The 23,601-nt window shown below is 47.6% G+C and overlaps 1 protein-coding gene across 1 annotated transcript in view; it reads left to right on the forward strand.

Annotated features, from left to right (window-relative positions):
- The window catches only part of ELL (elongation factor for RNA polymerase II), a 63,190-nt gene that overhangs the window by 3,500 nt on the left and 36,089 nt on the right, over positions 1-23,601 (forward strand). Inside the window, exon 2 of the mRNA XM_061600749.1 lies at positions 18,002-18,049. Coding sequence (XP_061456733.1) covers positions 18,002-18,049 — 48 coding nt within the window. The remainder of the gene's footprint in view (positions 1-18,001; positions 18,050-23,601) is intronic.

Here is a 23,601-nt window from a genome sequence, read left to right on the forward strand (position 1 = left end):
TGAACTCTTGAAAAGTGCGAAGATATCCCTAACAGGAAGGAAAACATTGTTCTTAACTTGGTAGCAATTAAAAAATGAATTATGCACGTGTTTAAAAGAACATTAAAAACAGCACCACTTTGCTGCTGCGCCAGCTGCCTCCAAGGTGGGTTGACAGCAAATGACAGGCAAACCGTGAGGCAGGTGGGGGCACTCTGGACCGTGTCATGGCTTTATTTTTAATATGGGGTGTTGGGTACCTGAAGTGGGCCTCACCCGACAGCAGGAGCAAGGTTTGCGGTAATTACACGCTGTGGCCGTGGATCAACTTAGCAGCAATTGCTTGTTAATAAGTGTTTATCAGCTGCAAGAGAAGTCAGGGTGAGGTGGGGGGAGGCGGCTGCTTTTCTTTTAAAAAAAGGAAAAGATAACTGGATTCTCTTGCTTGGGGAGTATTTTTTGGGATGCAGTTGTGCTAAGTACGTTGGGGTGAGCATGTAGCGTGAACAACTGTGTGGGCTTTTTTCCTACTGAATGTGGGAATGAGTGTGGACCCCACTAAATAGAACCACAGCTTACAGCAGGAATGGCTGGCGTCTGTTCTGCAGAGTGAAATCCAAGGATATTGGGTCATGCCAGGCTTCTAGGCCCCTAAGGGGCTCCTGTGTGTGTGATCGTGCGACCAGCGGCCTTACTCCTTATGGAACTTAAGGAGCAGATTTATACGAAATTGACCCTTGGTATTGCCTACTATACACTGACTGGTGCTGGTTCTGCAGGGGCCCTGGTGGATCCCTCCACACACCCCATCCCAGCTCTAGCCAGAGTTGCAAGGAATTGAGCCCCGGATTTTTTGCAGGAAAAAGGCCGTGCTCTACCACTGAGCTTCTGCCCATCTCCTGAATGGTCTTTGGAAACCCCAGAAGCTCTCTGTTGGCTGGTCTTGGGAATCCCAAGTGACTGAGGTTTCCCAAGTCCGTCTCGTTGTGGCCCCTACACCGGAAGAAGTCATGAATTCATTCCTGCACCCACTGGATGGCCTGCGAAGCTCTTTCATCCTCTCCTTCATCGTGGGAGGGGATGTGGTGGTGATGTGGAAGAATCATTGTGTGCTGGGAATAGTGTCCAAAGTGATGATTTGCCCCTTTGACAAAGCTCGTTCCCAATTAATTTGTAAAGTTTTAATGGGTGCGTGCACGGTCGCAATACACCTATTTTATTATCACTCTTGGCAGCATACAAAGCAGGCTAAAGCTGCCCCCCATTAAACAGGACAAAACATTTGATGACAGCTGAAAATACATACTGCATGGCAGACGCCTTTGCAAATAACACTAAATGTGGCATTTTGTGTGACTTTTGGCCCTATAAGGCAGGCCTTGAATGAAAAGAGCTGCAGTTTTCATTTCTGAAAAATGAAACTCCATGAGGAGTACTTGCTGGGGTGTGTGTGTGGAAATACCCCAGTTTCAGTATCTGTCTGCCTTTTCAGGACTTGCTCTGCCATAATTGGGTAAAACAGCCACCCTCTGAAGCTGCTGCAAGGGTGGGCAGTTAGAATCATAGAATAGTAGAGTCGGAAGGGGCCTATAAGGCCATCAAGTCCAACCCCCTGCTCAATGCTGGAATCCAAGTCAAAGCATTCCCGACAGATGGCTGTCCAGCTGCCTCTTGAATGCCTCCAGTGTCAGAGAGCCCACCACCTCTCTAGGTCATTGGTTCCATTACTGGGTGTTCCATTACTGGGTTGTAAATTACTGGGTGATTTCCCCCCACCTAGCTATCCAAAGCCTGTCTTCCTCCCTAAATTCTCACATGTAAGTTAACGTGCACTGATTTGACCCTGCTGGGTTGTGGGGCATCTCTAAGAGGGCTCTGTGTGTGCTATTAACATGCCCATGCACACCATCGCCCATTAAACAGAACTAAACAATTGGCCAGGGCTGTCACAATTTTTATCACGAGAGAAAACTCAAATAAGTGCTAAATCTGTGAGTTGCAAATGGGCCTGCCCCTGCCAAGTTTGTGGGGTGACCCCGTCTCTAAGATGGCAGCACGTGGGTTTTCATTGCGAAGGATGTGTGAGCAGGCAATATACCACCTTAGAGGTTTTGATACTCTTCACCTCCTGACCCCAAATCCCAATCTCAGAAGATAGGTCAGTACGCTGTGGTGAGCGATTGCAGTACATCAACCTTCCCCAATCTGGTGCCCTCCAGATGTTGATGGGCTCCCCACTCCCATCATCTGGAGTTGGCTAATGAGGGTTGGAGTCTGGCAATGTCTAGAGGGCACAAAATTAGGGCGTGCATGAAGGATTGTGGTGGCGGCAGATGGCGGCCTCCCCAAGGCTGCTGGGGGGGGGCAGGCGACACCAATCCTGAGCACCTAGAAGCTTTGGAGGAATATCCACGGAAGTGGAAACTGCTGTGTTCACCTTGCCTCTCTGAAACGCAGAGGGTGGTGCCTTCAAATGTAAAATGCCTTTTTGTCCAGCCCCACCCTATATTTAATCCTTCTCTGTCAGGCCTCTATCCTGATTCCATTCAAAAACCTCCCAGAGGAAGGCAATTTTGCCACGCTCTCCAAGCAGCCGGGTGGGTTTGTCTCTGCGTCCCCAGCTCGGTGCCTCTCCTCCTCTTCCTCCTCTTCTTCCTCCTCCTCGCTCACACGAAGGCCTGTTGTAATTGAAGTCTCGTGTTGTCACTGCAGCAGCCACAGCAGTTGTGACATCCCAAAATGAGTCGGCCTGAAAGCAGCCGGCTGGGTGGAGGAGGTGCCTCTTTTGGGGATGTGCGTCCCTTGATGACTGTGGCGGTGCGGAGAGGTGAGCCGGTTAGGAAATCCTGGGGCCAGATCTGGCTTTGCGGGTGTGACACCGCAGCTCGGTGGCATGACACATTCTTTGTTTTTGTGTGTGCAAAAGTTCCTGGGTTCAGTCCCTGACAGCGTTTCCGAGCTGGGAGGATCAGCTGATGGGAAAGGTCCTGGCCCGAAACCTGGAGAGTCTCTGCCAGTCAGAGCCTCTTTCGGCCTGAGGGCCGCATTCCCTTGTGGGCAACCTTCCAGTGGGTGGGTGTCGGGGACAAAGTGGGCCACATTAGGCCCCCAGACCTGAGGTTGCCAACCCCTGTAGCAGACGGACCAGTGGTCTGATCTGGTATTAGGCAGCTTCCTCAGTATTGTGTGTGTGTTTAATTTACCCTCTTCTTGCCAAAAGCTTTCATGAACATGAAAGGCACCAGATCAGATGTGATCTAAAGTGCTGTGCTTCTTTTTCTGGAATGTTTTCTCTGTCAGGGATCACTAGCCTCCAATTTTATTTTTTTTTAAAGTCGGTATGTAAACTTTCTCTACTGCTTTCCCCCTAAAATTAATCTTGTTGGTTATCTTTGTCACCTGTACAACAGATTTGTCAGCTGTAAACGTAGGATATTGCCTTATATATAAGGTCATCTTGCCCAATTCTACTCTGAATGGCAGCAATTCTCCAGACTGCTGCTTGCTGCCTCATCCTTTTAACTGGAGATTGCAGAGGTTGATCCAAGGCCCTTCAGTCTACCCCTGAATGGTGGGCTCTCCTGTACTTTTATAACTCATCTCCTCTAGTCCAGCTTTGCAAATACACTCCTCTAAGTTACTAGTCCTCAAAAAAGAAAAAAGCACTTCCTGCCTGCCCCCACACACCTGTTAGTTAATTATGACTCATTGCCAGCCAAGAAATGACAAAAATCTTTTCCTTCAGTTTACGCAAACTTCTTTCTCTGCCCGGTGATCATTAGTCGCCGCAGGTGATCAGGCACAAACCTTGGTCAAGATCCTGGAACTCCCACAAATTCAGAGTTCAGTTTAGCCTTTGCCTCAAGGGGTTATTGAACATTATTTCCAGACTCTTTGTTATCGGTATGATAATACTGTCTTTACAGGGCTATTGGGAGGAATACTAGCGTGCATGTCAAATTCCAGAGGGGTAGCTATGTTTGCACTGATAACAGCAAAGGCACTAACTTGTCTTGAACAGCATCTTTGCAGATTTACGGTGGCCAAATCTCTTCGGGCTTTGCATCTGATGAGGTGGGCGCTGGTCCCCGGAGAAGCCGTCTGCCACGATAAAATGTGTTCACCTTTAAGCTGGCCCAAACGTGCGTGTGCTCAAAACATGTGGAATAGCTTTCAGCATTGGGGCTCGGGAAGGAAACAATATTAATACCAAGTATTATTAAAAGAACAATTAAATCTTGCACTTGAGAAACTCTAAGGCCCTTTCGAGCCTTAAAAAGTCCCTCTGGTCCAATCAGAACCATCACATCTCTCTCTTCAGCTTTTTGGATGCACAGGGAGGGGTTGCCTATAACTGATGTCTGAAACGAATACAGTTGCTGTGGGTTTCAGTGGCAAATAAGAAGGCTGGTATGTTCTCTCTCTCTCTCTCTCTCTCTCTCTCTCTCTCTCTCTCTCTCTCTCTCTCTCTGTCTCTCTGTCTCTCTCTCTCTCTCTCTCTCTCTGTCTCTCTCTGTCTCTCTGTCTCTCTCTCTCTCTGTCTCTCTCTCTCTCTCTGTCTCTCTCTCTCTCTCTCTCTCTCTCTCTCTCTCTCTCTCTATGCAGTTGTGGTTGTAGTGGACTGTTGTGGTTGTAGTGGACTTTGTTTCCAGGGTAATCAGATGAAGATACTTTGGGCAGGTACGGAATTGTTGGCAGCATTGTTGAAAGCCGCTCGCTGAGTGTGGAAGTCTGGCATTTGGGGGCTGGGTTGTGGCAAGGGCCCCTGGCTTGTTGTGGTTTCTTTGACGTGATTCTTTCCGGCCTTGTTTCCATGGCTGGCTGTAACGTCAGCTGTATGGCAAAATCTTTAATCTGCTTCTGACACCCTGTTGCTTTAAGAAGTTACGTAGCGATGACTACTGGCTTGGTTGACTTGAAAAGGGTATTGGGCCAATTCGTGAAGGATAAGGAGATCTGTGGCTCCTAAACACACTCGACTAGCATGCCTCTGAATACCAGTTCCTGGGATTGCGAGTGGGGAAGCGCTGGCGTCCTGCCTGCAGGTCTCCCAGAGGCAACTGCTTGGGAACAGGAGGGTGGACTAGATGGGACCCTTTTGGTCTGATCCGGCAAGAGAATTGTGGATCAGTTGCCGAGAACTGGCAGATCAATAGTGGCGCTCGGTGATGCCCATTAGGACTGGTGGGGGAGGATGGAAGGGAGCTCAAAAAGTAGGTGCAGCTGCAGGCAATGACTAGCAGAGCCAACTAATCGTGCCCCCTGCTGAGTGGGGAGGAGAGCCTGGCTGGGAGTCCAGAATCTGTGAGTTCAAATCCCCACTCGTGTCTCCTGGGTATCAAGGGCCAGCTAAAGATCACCCCACAGGGAGTGGCTCAGGGGTTACATGCCCTGCCACCTGTGCAGCTGCGGGCAAGCTGCAGAGTCCCAAGGAGCCCAGTTGTCCCCAGCTGACAGTTGCAGGCCAGGAAGGGGCTGACTTGTGCAGCTGTGGCAAGCTGAACAGGCCCTGGCCAGCTGAGGACCAGCCTCAGAGGGAGGCAATGGTGAACCCCCTCTGAATACCGCTTACCATAAAAAACCCTATTCATAGGGCAGCCATAAGTCGGGACCAACTTGAAGGCAGTCCATTTCCACAAAGGGAACGCTGAGACGAAGGAGGTGGAAGCTGCCAGCCAGGGTCGCCCTCTGACCTGGTGGTAAGGCAGGGAGGTGAGGGCTGGCCAAGGCAGTACCCAGTTTGCCCCAGTGGGCAGGTCTCTGCTGCTGGGGTGTCCCTGACTCTTCTGCCTCTCCAGCAGACTTGTCAGGGAGTTCCTTTCTGCCCCTTCCTTGCCCAGGGTTAAATTTGCCTGGAGTTGCCGGCTAGTTGCTTCAACTGGCCGTTCTCCAAATGCAAAGCCAAAAGCTGTTCAGCGACCCTGGGGTAAGGCTGCAGGGAGAGGCAGTTGTCATTCCCAAAACTGAATGTGAAAAGCAGGGAGTGAGAGGCTGTATGAAATGCCCCTGTATTGCAGCCGCTTGCTTCTCAAAAAGCCTCCTGGCCCCCACTCAACTCACCCTTCTGTGTGTGATCATAAGAGCATTTGAAGGGCCCTGCAGTGTTGTATCAGGCCAAAGGGGGCCTATCTAGTCCAGCATCCTGTTCTCACAGTGGCCAGCCAGGTGCCTCAATGAGAAGATGCCCGCAAGCAGGACCTGAGTGCAAGAGCAACTCTCCCCACTTGTGATTCCCAGTAACTGGGAATTTTGTCTCTGAAGGTGGAGGTGGGTCCTAGCCATTGTAGGTAGCGGCCACTTACTCTGCTTCTGCTAGCTTTTGCACCCCCCTCCAAATCCAACACCCACCACCCGTTCCTCAGCAAAACTCGCACGCAATTTTGTCTGTGCAGACTTCTGTTCCCATCAAGCATCGGAGGGTTGTAAAGCACAGCAATATGCAACACTTGTTTTCCAAAAGGGGCAGAATGGGGGAGTGGATATTCATAGAAGAGCTATGAGCCGTAATATCTAAATGTAGCCTCCTCAGCCAGGAGCAGTCTACCTCTGAATGCCAGTTGCTCTGTTTGTGGGCATCCTGGAAGCACCTGACTGTCCGCTGTTGGAAATAGCAGCACCCAGGCTTGATGGGCCTTTGCTGTCATCCCGCTGGGCTCTTCACCCTGTGTACTTATGAAGGGCTACGATAAATTCATAGGACAGAAGTCAGCAGCTGCGAATGATTAGACCTGATAAAAAGCCACTCCATGTTTGACATGGTATTTCTCTGAATTGGAAGATATGATGGCCTGGATGGGTGGGAAATTGGAAGGGAAATCTTTTCATCATCACCCCAGGCCTTCATATCTCTATTCTGAGTTACAGGTTTTTTGGGGGGGATGATAAGAAGGAGGCCTCCTTTTCCCTGATGTGCCAGAACTCCGGCCAGCAAGTCTGAAGTGGCACTGCCCAGCCACAAGTTTGCCACCTCAGTGGGAGCTAGCATTGTGAATGTATTATTTTCTTTTATTAAGGTATTTGCTCCTCGTCAAAAATACCAACAGATATAAGCTGTATTCAGCTACTCAGGGTAGACCCATTGAAATTAATGCATCTAAGTCAGGCGTGTCTTTTAATTTCAATGGGTCTATTCTAAATAGGACCAAAGTTGGATACAGCCTATAATCATAATAATTATTAATTATTATTATTACATTTATATCCCACCTTTCCTCCAAGGAGCTCAAGGTGGTATACATAGTTCTTCCGCTCCCCATTTTATCCTCACAACAATCCTGTGAGGTAGTTTAGGCTGAGGGCCATACAGTGAGCTTCATGGCTGCATGGGGATTTGAACTCCGGTCTCCCAGGACCCAGTCCAAACTTCTAACCACTGTACCACACTGCCTGCACACGCCACACCACAGTGTGAAAAACAAACCAGCTTAAAATGCCTGGGCACAGTTCCATCCTGATGCTGAAAGCACTGCAGGGTCAGTGGCAATCCATCTCCCTTGCAATCCTTTCATTTTCTCAGATGTGGCTCTTCAGTGCAGTTCACTGAAGCCTGGCTTGCTGTACGGCACATATGTGTTTGCAAGCTTATATTCGCAGTCATTTGGGCTACAAACTTGCCCTCTTTTAAAAAAAAACTCCTCAGCATGCATTAACTCCTGAAAAATTAGTTGTCTGGTGAAATTAAACCCCCAAACATATAAAACATAACCGGATCTTTTTTGAGTTGCAGGTAGAGATGTTGCTGTGTGTGTGGGCGTCTGCATGCTTGTCCCCCCCCCTTGTTCTTTCGTTCATTCTTTCTCGGAATTGATCTTAAGCAGTGGGTTGCAACCAAATATGTAATCCTGCAATAACAAGCCGCTGTTCACAGCTGAGCTTATAATAACAAACAGGGAGAGAAAAATAAGTTGAGCAAGGAAGTGGGTTTCTGGTTTCCAAGTTTCCTGGAGACTTTTGTAAACGGGAAGGCTGGTGAGTGGTGTGTGTGTGTGTGTGTGGAATACGTGCAGCAGCAGTTGTGGTGGAGGGGACCTTCCTGCCTGGGTTTTAAAACCGATACACGCCAGCCATTCAGTGCTGTTATGCGGTCCGCCTTGGAGCAGTCATAGGAATGGAAATCCAGCCATTTTTATTTTTAGTTCAGGACTTGAACTGGGCCCCTATTGGGAGAAAGGGTGGGATATAAATCAAATCAATAATCTCTTCTTGCGGGTGGATTGCCTTGGTGCTTCCACCTATGAGATGAAGAAACGCGAAGACCTACTTGTCTCGCGATGTTTGCTAATTAGTGGGAATTAGAATGGGCCTGTTTGAACCCACTTTGAAATCATCAGAATTCCCCTGCAGGAACAGGCCAAAGCGCACCCATCTAGTCCAGTCTTCTCCCAGTGGCCCCTCGCTGGATCGTCACCTTGCAGTGGTGAGTGGGCTTGCATGTTCCAATGAACCCTGCGAGCGATGCCGTCGGGAGTCATGTACTCCCAGCAGGGTCACCCATGGCGGTCAGGTCAAGGGAGAGGAACCAGACAAAGAACGATCCAAGAAAGTCCACAATGGCAGAACAGGTGGAGGATAACAATGCGTATGTTACAACGGCTGTGAAGGTGGATGAAGGCTGCAGCAGATAAAGGACTTCCAATCATCGTGGTACCCATGCCATTGGATCAAAGCCATTTTCTGTCAAGATTGTGTGCTGATCGTGGTGCACCGATCTCCCCGCATAAAACAAATTCACGCACAGGCGTCTTCCAAGCAAAGAACTTATCTTGGAAGACAATCTTACTAGGCCACAAGTGATCGCCAGTGAATGAAATGAATGAATCTCCCAGTGGCTGGCCAGATGCCCTAATGCGAATCCCTTTGGCAGGTCCTGAGTGCATGAGCCACTCTCCCCTCCTGCAGCTTTTGGCAATTGGTACTCAGAAGCATGCAGCCTCTGACTAGGGAGATCATAGCCGTTGTGGCTAGTAGGATAGCCGCCACCTCCTCCACGAATCTGTGTAATCTTTTAAAGCCATCCAAGTTACTGGCCATCACTGCCTCTTGTGAGAGCGAATTCCACTGTTTTAACTCTGCAGTATGTGACAAAATCCTTCCTTTTGCATGTCCCGAATCTCTCATCTTTCAGCTTCATTGGAGTCCTAGTGTTAAGTGACAGGCTGAAAAAACTTCTCCCGATCCACTATGAGGGATTTCTTCATGGCAGAGTTTTAAGAACTAGGAAGGCATTCAGATTTGAGCATAACATCCTCATAACATTGCAGCCTTAATCAGTGATAAGAATGGGAATTACGCGCAGAGAGACACAAGGTGAAATGGTGTCCACCGGCTAAATCCTGCAACCAGACAGAGATGCTTTTCTTTTTCAACCTAATTTGTACCATTTGTGGCTGATTTTTTTAAACCATAGAATTCTCGCCCTCCCCACCTCCATTTTGTCCTTGCTTCTAAGTGTAAAAAATCTGGGAGCGCTGCTGCTTATTTAAACAGTATTTGGGAAGGGACAGGCACTTGGGTGGCTTCTGTGCTGATGTTTGCACATAGGCCTAAGATGATGCTACTCTCTATCCCTGCCATTTCTCCTTCCCTTGGCTTTATTCTGAGTGTGAGTGTGTGAGAGGGAAGCCTCGTGGGCTGTGTGTTTTGGCCAGGAAGCCGTCTGCCATCTTCCTCTGCCATGCTGACATCTGCAAGCCCTACCCCGCAAGGTGTAACTTGCTCACTTGTGTTTGCATGTTTGGCTGTAGAGCGGGTGAGGACAAAGGCAGTAGCCCCTCTAGAATTACATAAGAACCTAAGAGCCGCTGGCTCAGGCCCATCTAGTCCAGCATCCTGTTCTCACTGTGGCAACCAGTTGCCCGCGTGGAACCCTCTAAACTCGCCTAAGTGCAAAGAGCACTCTTGCCTCCTGTGGTTTCCAGCAGCTGGTATTTGGAAACAAACTATGGCTAGTAGCCATTGATTGCCTTTTCCTCCATGAATTTGGCTAATCCTCTTCTAAAGCCGTCTAAGTTGGTGGCCATCACAGCCTCTTGTGGGAGCAAATTCCACAGTTTAACTCTGCACTGCGTGAAGTCCTTTCTTTTTTCTGTCCTGAATCTTCCAACGTTCAGCTTCTTTGAATGTCCATGAGTTCTACTGTTACGAGAGAGGAAGAAAAACTTTTCTCTATCCACTTTCTCAATGCCATGCATAATTTTATACACTTCTATCATATCTCCTCTGACTCGCCTTTTCTCTAAACTAAAAAGCCCCAAATGCTGCCACTTTTCCTCATAGGGGAGAGTTGCTCCGTGCCCTTGATCATTTTTGTTGTCCTTTTCTGAACCTTTTCGAATTCTACAGTATCTTTCTGTAGGCGAACAGAACCGTACACGGTATTTCAAATGCAGCTACACCATAGATTTATATGATGTCTTTATGATATCATTTTCAATACCTTTCCTAATTATCCCTGACATGGGATTTGCCTTATTCACAGCCGCCTCGCACTGGGTCAACATCTTCATCAAGTTATCTACCATGACCCGAAGGCCTCATTCCTGGTCAGTCACTGCCAGTTCATGTAATTAAAGAGTTTTTGCCCCAACCTGCTTCACTTCGCATTTGTTTACAATGAACTGCATTTGCCATTTTTCCGCCCATTCCCTTAAGAGGTCCTTTTGGAGCTCTCTGCAATCCCTTTATGTTTGCACAACCCTGAACAATTTAGTACCATCAGCAAACTTGGTCACCTCACAGCTGGTCCCTAACTCTAGATTAATTATGAACAAGTTTAAAAGCACAGGAGCTCCCAGTAACCACTCCTTGGGGGACTCTCTTTTCCATATCCCTCCACTGGGAAACTCTCCATTTATTCCTGCTCTCTGCTTGCTGCTACTTCACCAATTCCTGATCCACTAAAGGACCTCTCTGTTTATTCCATGACTTCTAAGCTTACTCTGGAGTCTTTGGTGAGGTGCTTCGTCAAAAGCTTTTTGAAAGACCAAGTACACTGTGTCAGCTGGATCACCTCTGTGTATAAGCTTGGTAGCTTTCCTGATCTGCATTATACGCTCCAGCTGAGATTCTAATGGTGTTTTTAAACAACTCCCAAGCATTGTGGAGTGATTTCAACTTCCTTTCAACTTCCTTTTTAGCTAATCTTGTTGTTTTTGGAAAGTTTCCGCTTTTGAAGACAAATGTGACCGTGTTGGATTTTCCTGGTCGTTTGCATGCATGTTTAATTTAATAGCACTCCATTTCTCCCATCATGGCTCAGAGGCTTGTATACAGTATCACCCTTTAAGTCTTTGGCACTTTCGGTTTGCCCTGTGGTACTTCTGCCTCCCTGTATTGCTATCTTGTGCCCCTTCAAGGCCTACCCCCATTTAGAACTTCATATTTTCTTGGCCTTTTTCCCAAGGGGGAGGCTTGTTCAGAACCGGACCCTCCCTCAGCTCCTGTTGGCTTCACTTTAAAAGCTGCTCTGCCACCTTTTCTATTTTACGCACCAGCAGTCTGGTTCCATCCTGGTTCAAGTGGAGCCTGTCCCTTTTGTACAGGCCCAGCTTGTCCCAAAATGTTCCCCACCATCTAGCAAATCCAAACCCCTCCTGCTGACACCATTGTGGAAGTGGCAGCATTTCAGAGAAAGCCACCTTGGGGGTCCTGGCTTCCAACCCCTTACCTAGCAACCTAAATTTTGCATCCCGGACCACACAACTGCATCTCCCCATGTCATTGGTGCCAACATGCACCACGACCGCTGACTCCTCGCCAGCAATGTCTGCCAAGCTATGTAGATGATGGGTGACACCCACAACCTTCGCACCAGGCAGGCAAATCGCCCTGCGGTCTGCACGCCCATCATACACCCAATATCTATGTTCCAAATCACTCGCTACCAGGAATCCTCCACCCCCCAGAGAAGTATCCTGATCATGGGAGGATAGCGGCTCATCCCCCAAGGAAGGGGTCCTTTCTCAGGGATTGTTTCTCTCTCCTTTGGATGGATGCCCTCATTCTACATGATAGCAGGAGAGCTAGCATCCTGGGAGTGGGACGCAGCTATAATGTCCCCAGTGGCCTCATCCTACAAAGCTCTCTACCTCTCTTCGCTTCCCACCTTAGCCTTAAGGAAACAAACATGTTCCTAGAGAGCCAGGAGCTTATTGCACCGATGGCACATCCACAACTTCTGTCCAACAGGCAGATAGTCGTGCATGTTACAGTCAGTGCAAAACACTGGGAAACCCCCACAGCCCTGCCAGCTTCCTACCCGGATCTTTGTTTTTGTAGTTCATTGAATTAATTTATTGAAAGCTTAGGTCAGGAAACAGATAGGCCTCCTCGCCCTGCTGCCGAACTGGCTCTGCTGCTTAACTCGCCTTGATGCTTTGTCAGCTGGGGATTCCCTCTAGCTTGTGGAGTAGGCTCCCTTGCAAGACTCTTCTAAATTTATATTGATACATTACTCATTTATAGAACAGATATATAGTTATGTACTTTCTTTTGTCTGTCCTGAATCTTCCAGCATCCAGCTTCATTGGAAGATCTAGTGTTATGAGAGAGGGAGAAAGCCTTTTCTCTCTCCACTGTCTCAGTGCCGTGAATAATTTTATACACTTCTATCATGTCTCCTCTGACTCGCCTTTCCTCTGAACTAAAGAGTCACAACTGCTGCAACCCTTCGTCATAGGAAAGGAGTTCCATCCCCTTGATCCTTTTCTGAATCTTTTCCAATATCTTTTTTGAGGGGAGGCGACCAGCACTGTTCATGGTGTTCCAAATGCAGCCGTACCATAGATTTGTATAACAGCATTATGATATCGGCAGTTTTATTTTCAGATTTATTTATTTATTTATTAGGTTTTCCTAATGACCCCTAGCATGGAGTTTACCTTTTTCACAGCTGCCACGCACTGGGTCTTGGATGGCCACTGCTAGTGCAGACCCCAGGAGCATAAAAGTGAAAAGAATTTTTGCCCCAACATGCATCTCTTTACACTTGTTTTCGTCGAATTGCGTTTGCCATTTTACCGTCCTTTCGCTCAGTTTGGAGAGGTCCTTTTCGAACTCTTTGCAATTCCTATTTAACCATCCTGAACAATTTAATATCATCAGCAAACCTGGCCACCTCATTGCTCACTCCTAACTCTAGATCATTTATGAATGAGTTAAAGTGAGTGGAATTTGCAGGATTATATAGCGCATGATCTCTTTGCCGCCCTGTGCTCTCTGCACTGCGCCATTACTGTGGGGCCATGAAATTAAGCTGAGCATCATGTTTGCCCCATAGAAGCTCAATTCCCATATCTGCAATATATGATTCTGATCTATCCTGCAAGGCCATCGTCCAGCCTTTCCCAACCAGTGTGCCTCCAGATGTTGTTGGACCACAACTCCCATCAGCCTCAGCCAGTGTTGCCAATGGTCAGGAAGATGGGAGTTGTGGTCCAGCAACATCTGGAGGCACACTGGTTGGGAAAGGTTGGAATGCTCACATGGAACACGGAAGCATTAAGTATTAGTTACTCCTTCTTTGTTTTGCCCTGGAGTGCAAATGTTCTGTACTTGTGGCCTCCTTCAGTCATGCTTTAGTTGCTTTTAGTGATGCAGAAGAGCCGGGGGGGGGGGCTTTGCAAAAGTTGCTGTCAACATTGGCTGTGGGTGGCGATTTGAGAAGGGAGAGTTCATCTTTTGGTGGTAGTCTGCAACTTCCTGCCAGCCCCTTGGGTACGTGTGGGGGCCAAGCGAAGAAAGGAGGCTGCCCTTTCCATGCCCGCCCCATTGGCCCCTCCTAAAAACTAAATGCCTTGTAGGGAAGGAAAGGGCCATAGCGCAGTAGATGCACGCAAAAGGCCATTCGGTGTAAAAGCAGCTTCCTGTGTTCATATGTGGGATCTCTTCGCGTGCAAGTGGTTGCCTTTAGGATGTTCCACTGTGACTCTCTCTCAACTCAAAGGTGATAAAGGAACCTCTGCAGAGCAATCTCTGAGCGACTCTCTTGCCTTTTCTTAATCAACCGTGCCTGCATGGGGAAGCGTCATTCCCTGGCTAATTATCACCACAGCCACCACCTGATGAGCACCAGAGTGCCTATTAGCTGTGGGCGCCCGGCCTGCCATCTGACCCCCAAACCTGTCTTCCTTTGCGCTCTTGTTTCGACACGCCCCACAAACCCTCTTGGATATATTGACTCAATCTCTCTCTCTCTCTCACACACACACACACACACACACACACACTCACACACACACACACACACACACACACACACACACACAGTCTTTTGTTTTTGTTTTCCTTGTACTCCAGCATCTTGGAAGCGCTTGCAGAGGGGAAAGAGAAAAGGAGGGCAGTCTTGCTCTCATTTCCCTAGTCCCAAGTTGCTAGTCCACAAGAAAAAATTGGTTTACTAGCCTGTGTGAGATCATCCATTATTTGTGGGCTGTTAAGAAGGGGGGCAGTGTTATTTCTGTGGGATTTTCCTAGTGATGCCATACAGACCTGCTGTGCTTTGAACGTGGGTGGGAGAAGTCTTCTTTCCTGTGTTTAAAAATTCTGGGCTGAGGGCTAGGATGCTGCCCCATCCTAATTCTACAGCTGTCTCTGCCAACCTGGCAACGGCAGTTGTAGTCCAAGACATCTGCAGGGCACCTGATTTGTGGTGGCCCACATTGGAGTGGGGAGCTTATTCCTACAGGCTTCTTAGCTTTTATAGATGTTGCTAGTCCTCATGGCTGTAAATTCTAAGCTTTTAGAACTTCCAGTGATTGTGTTATCGCTTTGCAAGGATATCGTTTTGCAAGGAGGGGCTTGGGAGGGTCCCTTTGCCTTTCTCTCCAGCATTCTCTACAAGTCTGCATCAGTGCATCTTAGGGGCAGGAAAGAGTTGTGGTAACCACCTTGCAGAGACAGACTTAGCAGATCGGCATTGCCGAATTCAAACATGGAGAGATAAACTTGTAACATGATGTCATGAGCCTCCTTTTATCTAGTGAACTCTCTGGCTCCAGTCTGTTGCCATCCACCCAGTGTCTCCCAGGGGGATCCAAGCAGTTCCTAATGAACTAAGATACTCTGTGGCCACATCCCTTAAGGGCTGGCAGAGTTGTCAGGGCTTTGGATAACTTTATTTCCTTCTTCATGCAATGTGACAGTCATGAGTCCCTGGGATAGGTTACTAATCAGAAACTTTACAATGAAAGCAGCCTTGGAAATAAGTTCAGCCTTGCAGAAGTTACCAGTCCACAAGAAAACATGCTTGACTAACTTGCATGTTCTTATGCCATTTCTGGACAAAATCCAGCGTGTGTGAGCCAACTTTTTGTAAACTTTTCTGCCTAATCTCTTGGAGACTTGCCCTCACGTGCTGCAGGTGACCCTGTCATAAGGCAAGTGGGAAAAGTATGTGTGAATCTGTGGCTTAGATTCTCATTCCTTCCACCCCTCCTGTCAACTTTGTTCTGAAATCTTTGCTGAGAAAATGTCTTAAAAGATAAGTATGGATGCAGGAAGCTTCTACTTGTGGGAAACCAAAACCCAGAATAAGAATAATGTGGATTTTATCTCCCTCCCCCTTCCTGATTGGAAGCCAGGGACTTTCTTCTTTGGCTCTTGTTGAAGGAGAAGTTTCCAAGAAGAGAGTACATTGTGGGCTTTTGGGTGGGAGTGGGATCAGCTGTGTGGAGGGGGAAATCCCTTGGGGTAGGGGGTTGGGGTGCAGAAGAAGGGTTAAAATGCCCACCAGCCCCCTCTTGAGAGAGAGAGAGAGACAGACACGCCGTTGTGATTTTTGTACTAATATGTGCAAGGGTTAGCTTTCCCCCCAGCAGTTACAAAAAAATCAGACAGGACTATGTGTGTGTGTGCATAAGTGGGGGGTACGGACGCAATGACATGATGCTGAGTGCAGACAAGAGTTCATCTTAATCTCTGGTTTTGCACAATAATAATAGGAGCAAACTTCTAGCTCTCAAGAAGGTAAAGAGAGGCTTGAAAATATGTTTGCAGTGCCTGGGAAATCTCAGTGTGTGTGAGTGAGAGAGAGAGCGTGCGCATGTGCGCCTGTGCCAAGTACAATTTCTGGTGGTTGGGGAGTATGTATTTATATTTAAGTTGGTCACATCCTACTCAGAGTAGACCCATTGAAATTAATTGTTCTCAGTTGTGTCCTTTAAGTTCAGTGGGTCTTCTCTGAGTAAGACAGATACAACCCTGTGATTTTGGGGCGGTGGGGGAGGTCCTGTGTTCACGCCACGCACACAAGCACGGGAGCGGGGTCAGTTCAGCATAATCTCTGTTTTCACTTAATGATAATAATAACAGCTTCATCTTTCTGGTTTCTAGAGGCTTGAAAGTGGTTAGGAAATCTCAGAAGCTGAGCCCAGGTGGTGGTGGGTGCTGAATGCAATTTCTGGTGGAAACTGACCTATTTCCACATTCTGTCCAACGTCCCAACCAGCCAGGTGCTACGGAATGTTGAGAAAGCGATGGCATGAAGGGGAGTTCCCCCGCAGCTGGTATTTGGGGGTAGACTGCTTCTGTAGGTGGGAGTTCAGTTTAGCCATCCTGATCTCCACGAATTTGTCCCCATGACGAGCAGAAGTGGGCAAAGTTCTTTTTTTAAAAAAGAGAGAGAACGCTACATTTAGTATTCCCAGCCTCACAGGTCTCTGAACAGACGGTTCTTTGCTTAGCTATTGAGGCTGTTGGCTGGTATTAAAATTATTTTAGCCCCAAAGCGAATGATGACCTGCTTGCTTTAGGAAGGAAAATAATTCAGGGCAGACAACAGGAAGTCCTTCTTCACACAGCGCAGAGTTAAAACTATGAAATTCCCTCCGACAAGAGGTAGTGATAACCACCAACTTGGATAGCTTTAAAAAGATTAGACAAATTCATGGAGGATAAGGTAGTTATTAGCCACAATGGCTATGCCTCCCTCTGCTGTCCAAGGCAGCGTGCTTCTGAATACCAGTTGGTAGGGTTTCACAAGTGGGGCAAGTGTTGCCGTTGCTCTTAGGTCCTGCGTGTAAGGTTAGAATAATAGAATTGTAGAGTTGGGAGGGGTCCGTAAGGCCATCCAGTCCAGCCCAGCCCCCTGCGCAATGCTGGAACCCATATCAAAGCATCCCTAACAGGTGATTGTCCAGCTGCTTCTTGAATGCCTTCAGTGTCAGAGAGCCCACCGCCTCCCTAGATCATTGGTTCCATTGTCGTATGGCTCTAACAGTTAGGAAGTTTTTCCTGATGTTCAGTTGAAATCCGGCTTCCTGTCACTTGAGTCCATTATTCTGTGTCCTGCACTCTGGGACGATTAAGAGATCCCAGCCCTCCTCTGTGTGGCAACCTTTCATGTACTTGAAGAGTGCTATCCTATCTTCCCTCAGTCTTCTCTTCTCAAGGCTAAATGTTCCCAGTTCTTTCAGTCTCTCCTCATAGGGCTTTGTTTCCAGTCCCCTGATCATTCTTGTTGCCCTCCTCTGAACTCGTTCCAGTTTGTCTGCATCCTGCTTGAAGTGGGGTGTCCAGAGCTGGATGCAGTACTCAAAATAAGGCCTAACCAGTGCCAAATAGAGGGGAACCAAGTATTTCATGTGATTTGGAAACTGTACTACTGTTAATGCAGCCTAAAATAGCATTTGCCTTTTTTGCAGCCACTTCATGCTGTTGGCTCACATTCAGCTTGTGATCAACAACGATCCCAAGATCCTTCTCGCATGTAGCATTGCTGAGCCCAGTATCCCCCATCTTATAACTGTGCATTTGGTTTCTTTTTCCTAGGTGTAGAACTTTGCACTTATCCCTGTTGAATTTCATTCTGTTGTTTTCAGCCCAATGCTCCTGCCTATCAAGATCCCTTTGAATTTTCTTTCTGTCTTCCAAGGTATTAGCTATCCCTCCCATTGGGGCATCTGGTTGGCTTTTGTGAGAACAGGATGCTGGACTAGACAGGCCCCTCTTGGCATGATCTGGCTCCTGCAGGGCTCTTCTGATGTTCTTACATTTATTTCTCTCCTTTCTCCCTCTTCCTTTATAGGACTTAGTGGCGCTGAAGCCGTCAATTCAATTTCAAGGAAGCCAAGGGGTAAGTTGGACTTGGATGCGAAATCTTGTTTTTGTGTTTTTATTTTATTTACTCAACACACAAACACAACAACAACCACCCAGGATGGCACTGAGGCCCATGAATCTGCGGGGATCCAAGTCCTCTGTTGGGTGGAGCTGCACATTTTGAGGGAGATCCAGAAGTCCCCCTCCCCCACTTGTAACATTTACGTGGCAACTGAAGGGGAGGGGGAGAAATAAACCGCTTAGAGGTTTCTGTAAACTGCTGATAAGAGCTTCTTACAATCAAAAGGTAAAGGTGCCCCTGCACTTGTAGTGCGAGTCGTTTCCGACTCTTAGGGTGACGTCTTGCGACGTTTACTTGGCAGACCGTATATATGGGGTGGGATTGCCAGTTCCGTCCCCAGCCTTTCTGTACCCCCCAGCATATGCCAGGTACTCATTTTCCCGACCACGGATGGATGGAAGGCTGAGTGGACCTCGACCCCTTTTACCGGAGATTCGACTTCCTCCTTCCGTTGGAATCGAACTCCGGCTGTGAGCAGAGCTTTGGCTGCGTTACCGCCGCTTACCACTCTGCGCCATGGAGGGGCTTTCTTACAATCAAGTGGCATATAAATTTTCTTAAATAAAACAGGCAAGAAGGGAAATACTTGACCCTGCTACCACCTGTTGCGCTCCCTGCCCACAAACGCCTCTTACTTTTCGCTCCCCGTCGCGTTGTTAATAGCCTTTCTCTCCGGAGCGCTGTTTTTCAACCGTGGGTCCCCAGATGTTGTCGGACTGCAACTCCTATCAACCCCAGCCAGCTTAGCCATTGGCCAAGGTTGCTGGAACACAATTCCTATCATCATCTGATGACCCAAGGTTGAAGAACAAGCTTTCCCCTTCTGGTTTCAGAGCCTGGATGGTGAAACGAACGGTCATGCTAACTTGGGAGGGAAGGGGAAACTTGCACAGGACACATGGCGGGTGTGGGAGGGTTAAGCGAAGCATCTGTTTATTGAACATACAGTAGGGCCCTGCTTACACGGTGGGTTAGGGACCAGGCCCCCGCCGTAAAGCAGAAATCGCCGTAAAGTGGAACCCATTGACTATAATGGGTTGCATCGCGCGAAAATGCCGCAAAAGCACAAAATCAGCTTTAAAACGGGGAATTTCCCCTAATTGAAAGCCGCCGCATGAGCGGAACACCGGAAAACGGAATGCCGTAAAGCGGGGCCCTACTGTATTTATGTGCCGGTTTCCAGTTCGCAAAGTGGCTTGCAACACATTTTTTTAAAAAGAAACCATTAAAAAAACACCACAACATTTTAATCACAAAACAACCCCATATAGTTGCCTTCGCCAACCAGGTGGCTGTTGGGAGGTGTAGTCCAAAACAGCTGAGGGCACCACATTGCCAAAGGCTGCCATAAAGCATAACAATATAAAATGAATCGGGAATACAAACTAAAGCAGCATTCAACAAAACCGCGACTCACCTGTTTCTATAAAAACAGCAAGAATTAATAAGGCTTTAAACTTAGAGAACCAGAAGAACTATGGATTGAAGTCAGAGACATGATCAGGGAAGAATGCAAAAAGACAATACCTCTAGTTAAAAAGAGAGAATGGCCTCAATGGATGACTGAAGAAACTCTTCAAATGGTTAAAGAGAGAAGGAAAGCAAAAGCAAAAGGAGACAGAAACACAGTCAGAACCCTAAATGCAACAATACAGCGACTAGTACGTAGGGACAAAGAGAACTATTACAATAGTTACTGTATAGAAATAGAAGGGGACAACAAAAAGGGTAGAACAAGAGCCCTATTCAAAAGATTAGAGAAACGAAAGGGAAATTTAGGATTTAGAAAGGGAAGAGGCACCAGAGATCATATCGCAAACATTTGTTGGATAATGGAAAGGACCAAGGAATTTCAGAAGAAAATCACCCTGTGCTTTATAGACTACAGCAAAGCCCTTGAGTATGTAGATCATGGAAAACTATGGAATGCTTTAAAAGAAATGGGGGTGCCACAGCATCTGATTGTCCTGATGCGCAACTTATACTCTGGACAAGAGGCTACTGTCAGGACAGAATATGGAGAAACCGATTGGTTCCCCATCGGAAAGGGTGTGAGACGGGCGTATTTTATCACCCTGTTTGTTTAATCTGTACGCAGAACATATCATATGGAAAGCGGGATCGGACCAAGATGAAGGAGGTGTGAAAACTGGAGGGAGGAATATGAATAATTTAAGATATGCAGATAATACCATACCATTAGCAGAAACCAGTAATGATTTGAGATGAATGCTTTTGAAAGTTAAAGAGGAAAGCACAAAAGCAGGACTGCAGCTGAACGTCAAAAAGACTAAAGTAATGACAACAGAAGATTTATGTAACTTTAAAGTTGACAGTGAGGACATTGAACTTGTCAAGGATTATTAATACCTCGGCACAGTCATTAACCAAAATGGAGACAATAGTCAAGAAATCGGAAGAAGGCTAGGACTGGGGAGGGCAGCTAGGAGAGAACTAGAAAAGGTCCTCAAATGCAAAGATGTATCACTGAACACTAAAGTCAGGATTATTCAGACCACGGTATTCCCGATCTCTATGTACGGATGTGAAAGTTGGACAGTGAAAAAAGCAGATAAGAGAAAAATCAACTCATTTGAAACGTGGTGTTAGAGGAGAGCTTTGCGTATACCATGAACCGTGAAAAAGACAAATAATTGGGTGTTAGAACAAGTTAAACCAGAACTATCGCTAGAAGCTAAAATGATGAATCGGAGGCTATCGTACTTTCTTCATATAATGAGAAGACCTGATTCACTAGAAAAGACAATAATGCTTGGAAAAACAGAAGGGAGTAGAAAAAGAGGAAGGCCAAACAAGAGATGGATTGATTCCGAAAAGGAAGCCACAGACCTGAATTTACAAGATCTGAACAGGATCTGAACAGTGGAGGTTGCTGATTCATAGGGTCGCCATAAGTCATAATCTGCTTGAAGGCGCATAACAACAAAAAATGGCTAACTGAAAGGGGGATGCTAATTTTTTAAAATATACGTGTAAACATTAAAAGCCCTGGTGGATATAATAATGTTGAGTAGTTGGGAGTCTTGGTCCTTCCCAAATTTATATGGGGGTAGAGAGTGTTCCAGCGCAGGGAGCACCACCACTGATGAGGCCCTCTTCCTAATCACCACCCTTCTTGCCTCTGATGATGATCTCAAGGGAACTGGGTCTGCATGATCAGGACAGGAGAGCTGGGGGAATGGGTATTTGTTCCAGTAACGTGGCTCTTTCCCCCACAACTAAAATCTTCAATTGCAATAAAAAAAGTTCATTGTGTCATAAGAATATTTGACGCGCTTGCAGCTCAGTCAGGCCAAAGGGGAGCCATTGAGTCCAGCATCCTGTTCATAGAGTGGCCAGCCAGATGCCCCAGTGGGAAACCTGTAAGCGAGCATGGTCTGAGCGCCACAGCAACTCTCCCCACTTTTGATTTCTAGCCAGAGCTTGGGAAAGTTACTTTTTTTGAACTACAACTCCCATCAGCCCAATCCAGTGGCCATGCTGGCTGGGGCTGATGGGAGTTGTAGTTCAAAAAAGTAACTTTCCCAAGCTCTGTTTCTAGCAACTGGAATTTGGAGACATACTGTCAAAATGCCTGGTGGTGTTTCAGCAGTGCAGGGTTGGTTTTTTTTATTTTGAGATCTCCAAAGCCACCACAGAGCTCAGAAGAACTTTGGTGGATCTGAGCTTTACTGTCAACCTGTTAACTTTGCCTCTCTCCCCCTCTTTGCAAAATGAATGCACATCTGCACAATCTGTGTGACGTTTTTTGCACATTGTGGCTGTGTGGAGTGTTTCCCCCCCTCTTGCTGAAAACCTTGCCCAAATGTGGAGAGCGTTCCGCCACTGGAGCCAGGGATTGTAAAAAAAATGCTGGAGTGCTTGTTTCCTGCCCTTGCACACCTTTGATGCTGTGACAGATCTTGCTAAAATGAAACCGCACAGTGTGGATAATCAGAGCAGACAGAGGAGGAAAGGTGAATGTCCTTTGCTTTAGGTATTTGGCCGTGGACGTAAAAGGCTCTGTGGCTTGGCTTGTGAATGTGGAAAGCAGCCGTGCATCTGTCAATCATAGCTGAATAAGAAGGGAGTTATTTGCCACGCTTCTGTCTGCTGCTTAGAGGAAAGCTGGTCCATCCCAGACCACACCAAAGTCCTGCAGGCAAAGCTTGGAGGAGGTGCAGGTGCACGTCTGTTGCTGCTGATAGATTGCAATTCTCCTGAAAAAGCCGAAGGCAGAGAGAGAAAACTCGGAAGAAAGCAAGGAAACTGTTTTGGACAAGGCAGGTAGAGGAAAGCTTTTTCTGGTCTCTAAACTGGGATGATTCCTTCAGGTGTGGAGAAAAGGCTGCTGGTGGTGGTGTGCCCCCCTCTTCAAAAAATCTGCTGCACCCAACAGCTGGGGGTTGCGTTCCCACAGTGTGGCGGATTTGCAGCCAGTTTGACGCGAGGGTCACACTCGTAACCCAATAGTTGAACAGTGGGTCAGGACTGAAATCTGGACACGCATTTGTGTGTTTGTGCAAGGCGGGGGTGTGTGTTTTGCAGCAGAAGCAGAAATTATTTAGGGGGAAAGGGAGGGTTAAGGTGCTGTTGGTGACGACATACAACAGATAAGGGGAATAAGGGGGTGTGGACCTTCCCAGGCAAGTTCATGGAAGGAGGTGATCTTAACGACAGCTGTTAAGGTTTGGCTGTTTAAAAACAAAGCCTCCGTGGGCAGAGGGAGGCTACCTCTGCTCCTCAGATGCTGGGAACAAATGGGGGGATTATCTCCCCCATATGCCACTTTTCTGTTTCCAGGTGCGTGTGCCCATGGAGACAGCAGTGGACCTTGTCCTCACCCAGCGAGGCTGTCCTTGCAAGTTCTCAGCTTGGTTCTGAAATCTGTTATTTTCCCCTTCCCTTCCTTGGGTGTGTTCCAGGTAGAGGAGGCAAGAAGCGAACTCTATCACCCTAGTGCTAGCGGATGAGGGACAACGGTCCCTCGAGCAATCTTGATTGTGCAACTGCTGTTCGACTCCTCCCCCCCGCTCCCCCCATTGCAAGGCTTTTTAATCTCTTAAGGGCATTGGTAAGCCCAGAGATAGTCAGCCTGGTGCCCTGAAGGTGCCATTGGACTCCCCAGTTCCCCTGATCATTGCCCAGCTCCCTGATGGGGGTTGGGGATCCCAACAAGATCTAGAGGAAGGGCACCACCTTGGCTACCCCTGGCAAGAAGTATCCTCCTTCCTGAGTGTTGCTTGCCTCTCCTTAAACTGGCCTCTGCACCTTCTCTGAGGGCTTTCCCAGACCTCATTAACTCGGATGCAGAAGGATCCTCAGGTACAAAAATGGGTCATCTCTACCACCACCACACCACGGGCGCCGCGACTCCAGGAAGAGGGAGGGCAGGAGCTGAAATGAGCTGCCCTAAATCTTTCCCGAAAGGATTGAGCAAGCCATGATGGCTGTGGCTTGTTTTTTTGAAAAAGATCATGCCGTTCATCAGACCATTGGTCTGT

This window comes from Rhineura floridana, chromosome 18 (assembly GCF_030035675.1).
Source record: "Rhineura floridana isolate rRhiFlo1 chromosome 18, rRhiFlo1.hap2, whole genome shotgun sequence".
Classification (NCBI taxonomy): domain Eukaryota; kingdom Metazoa; phylum Chordata; class Lepidosauria; order Squamata; family Rhineuridae; genus Rhineura; species Rhineura floridana.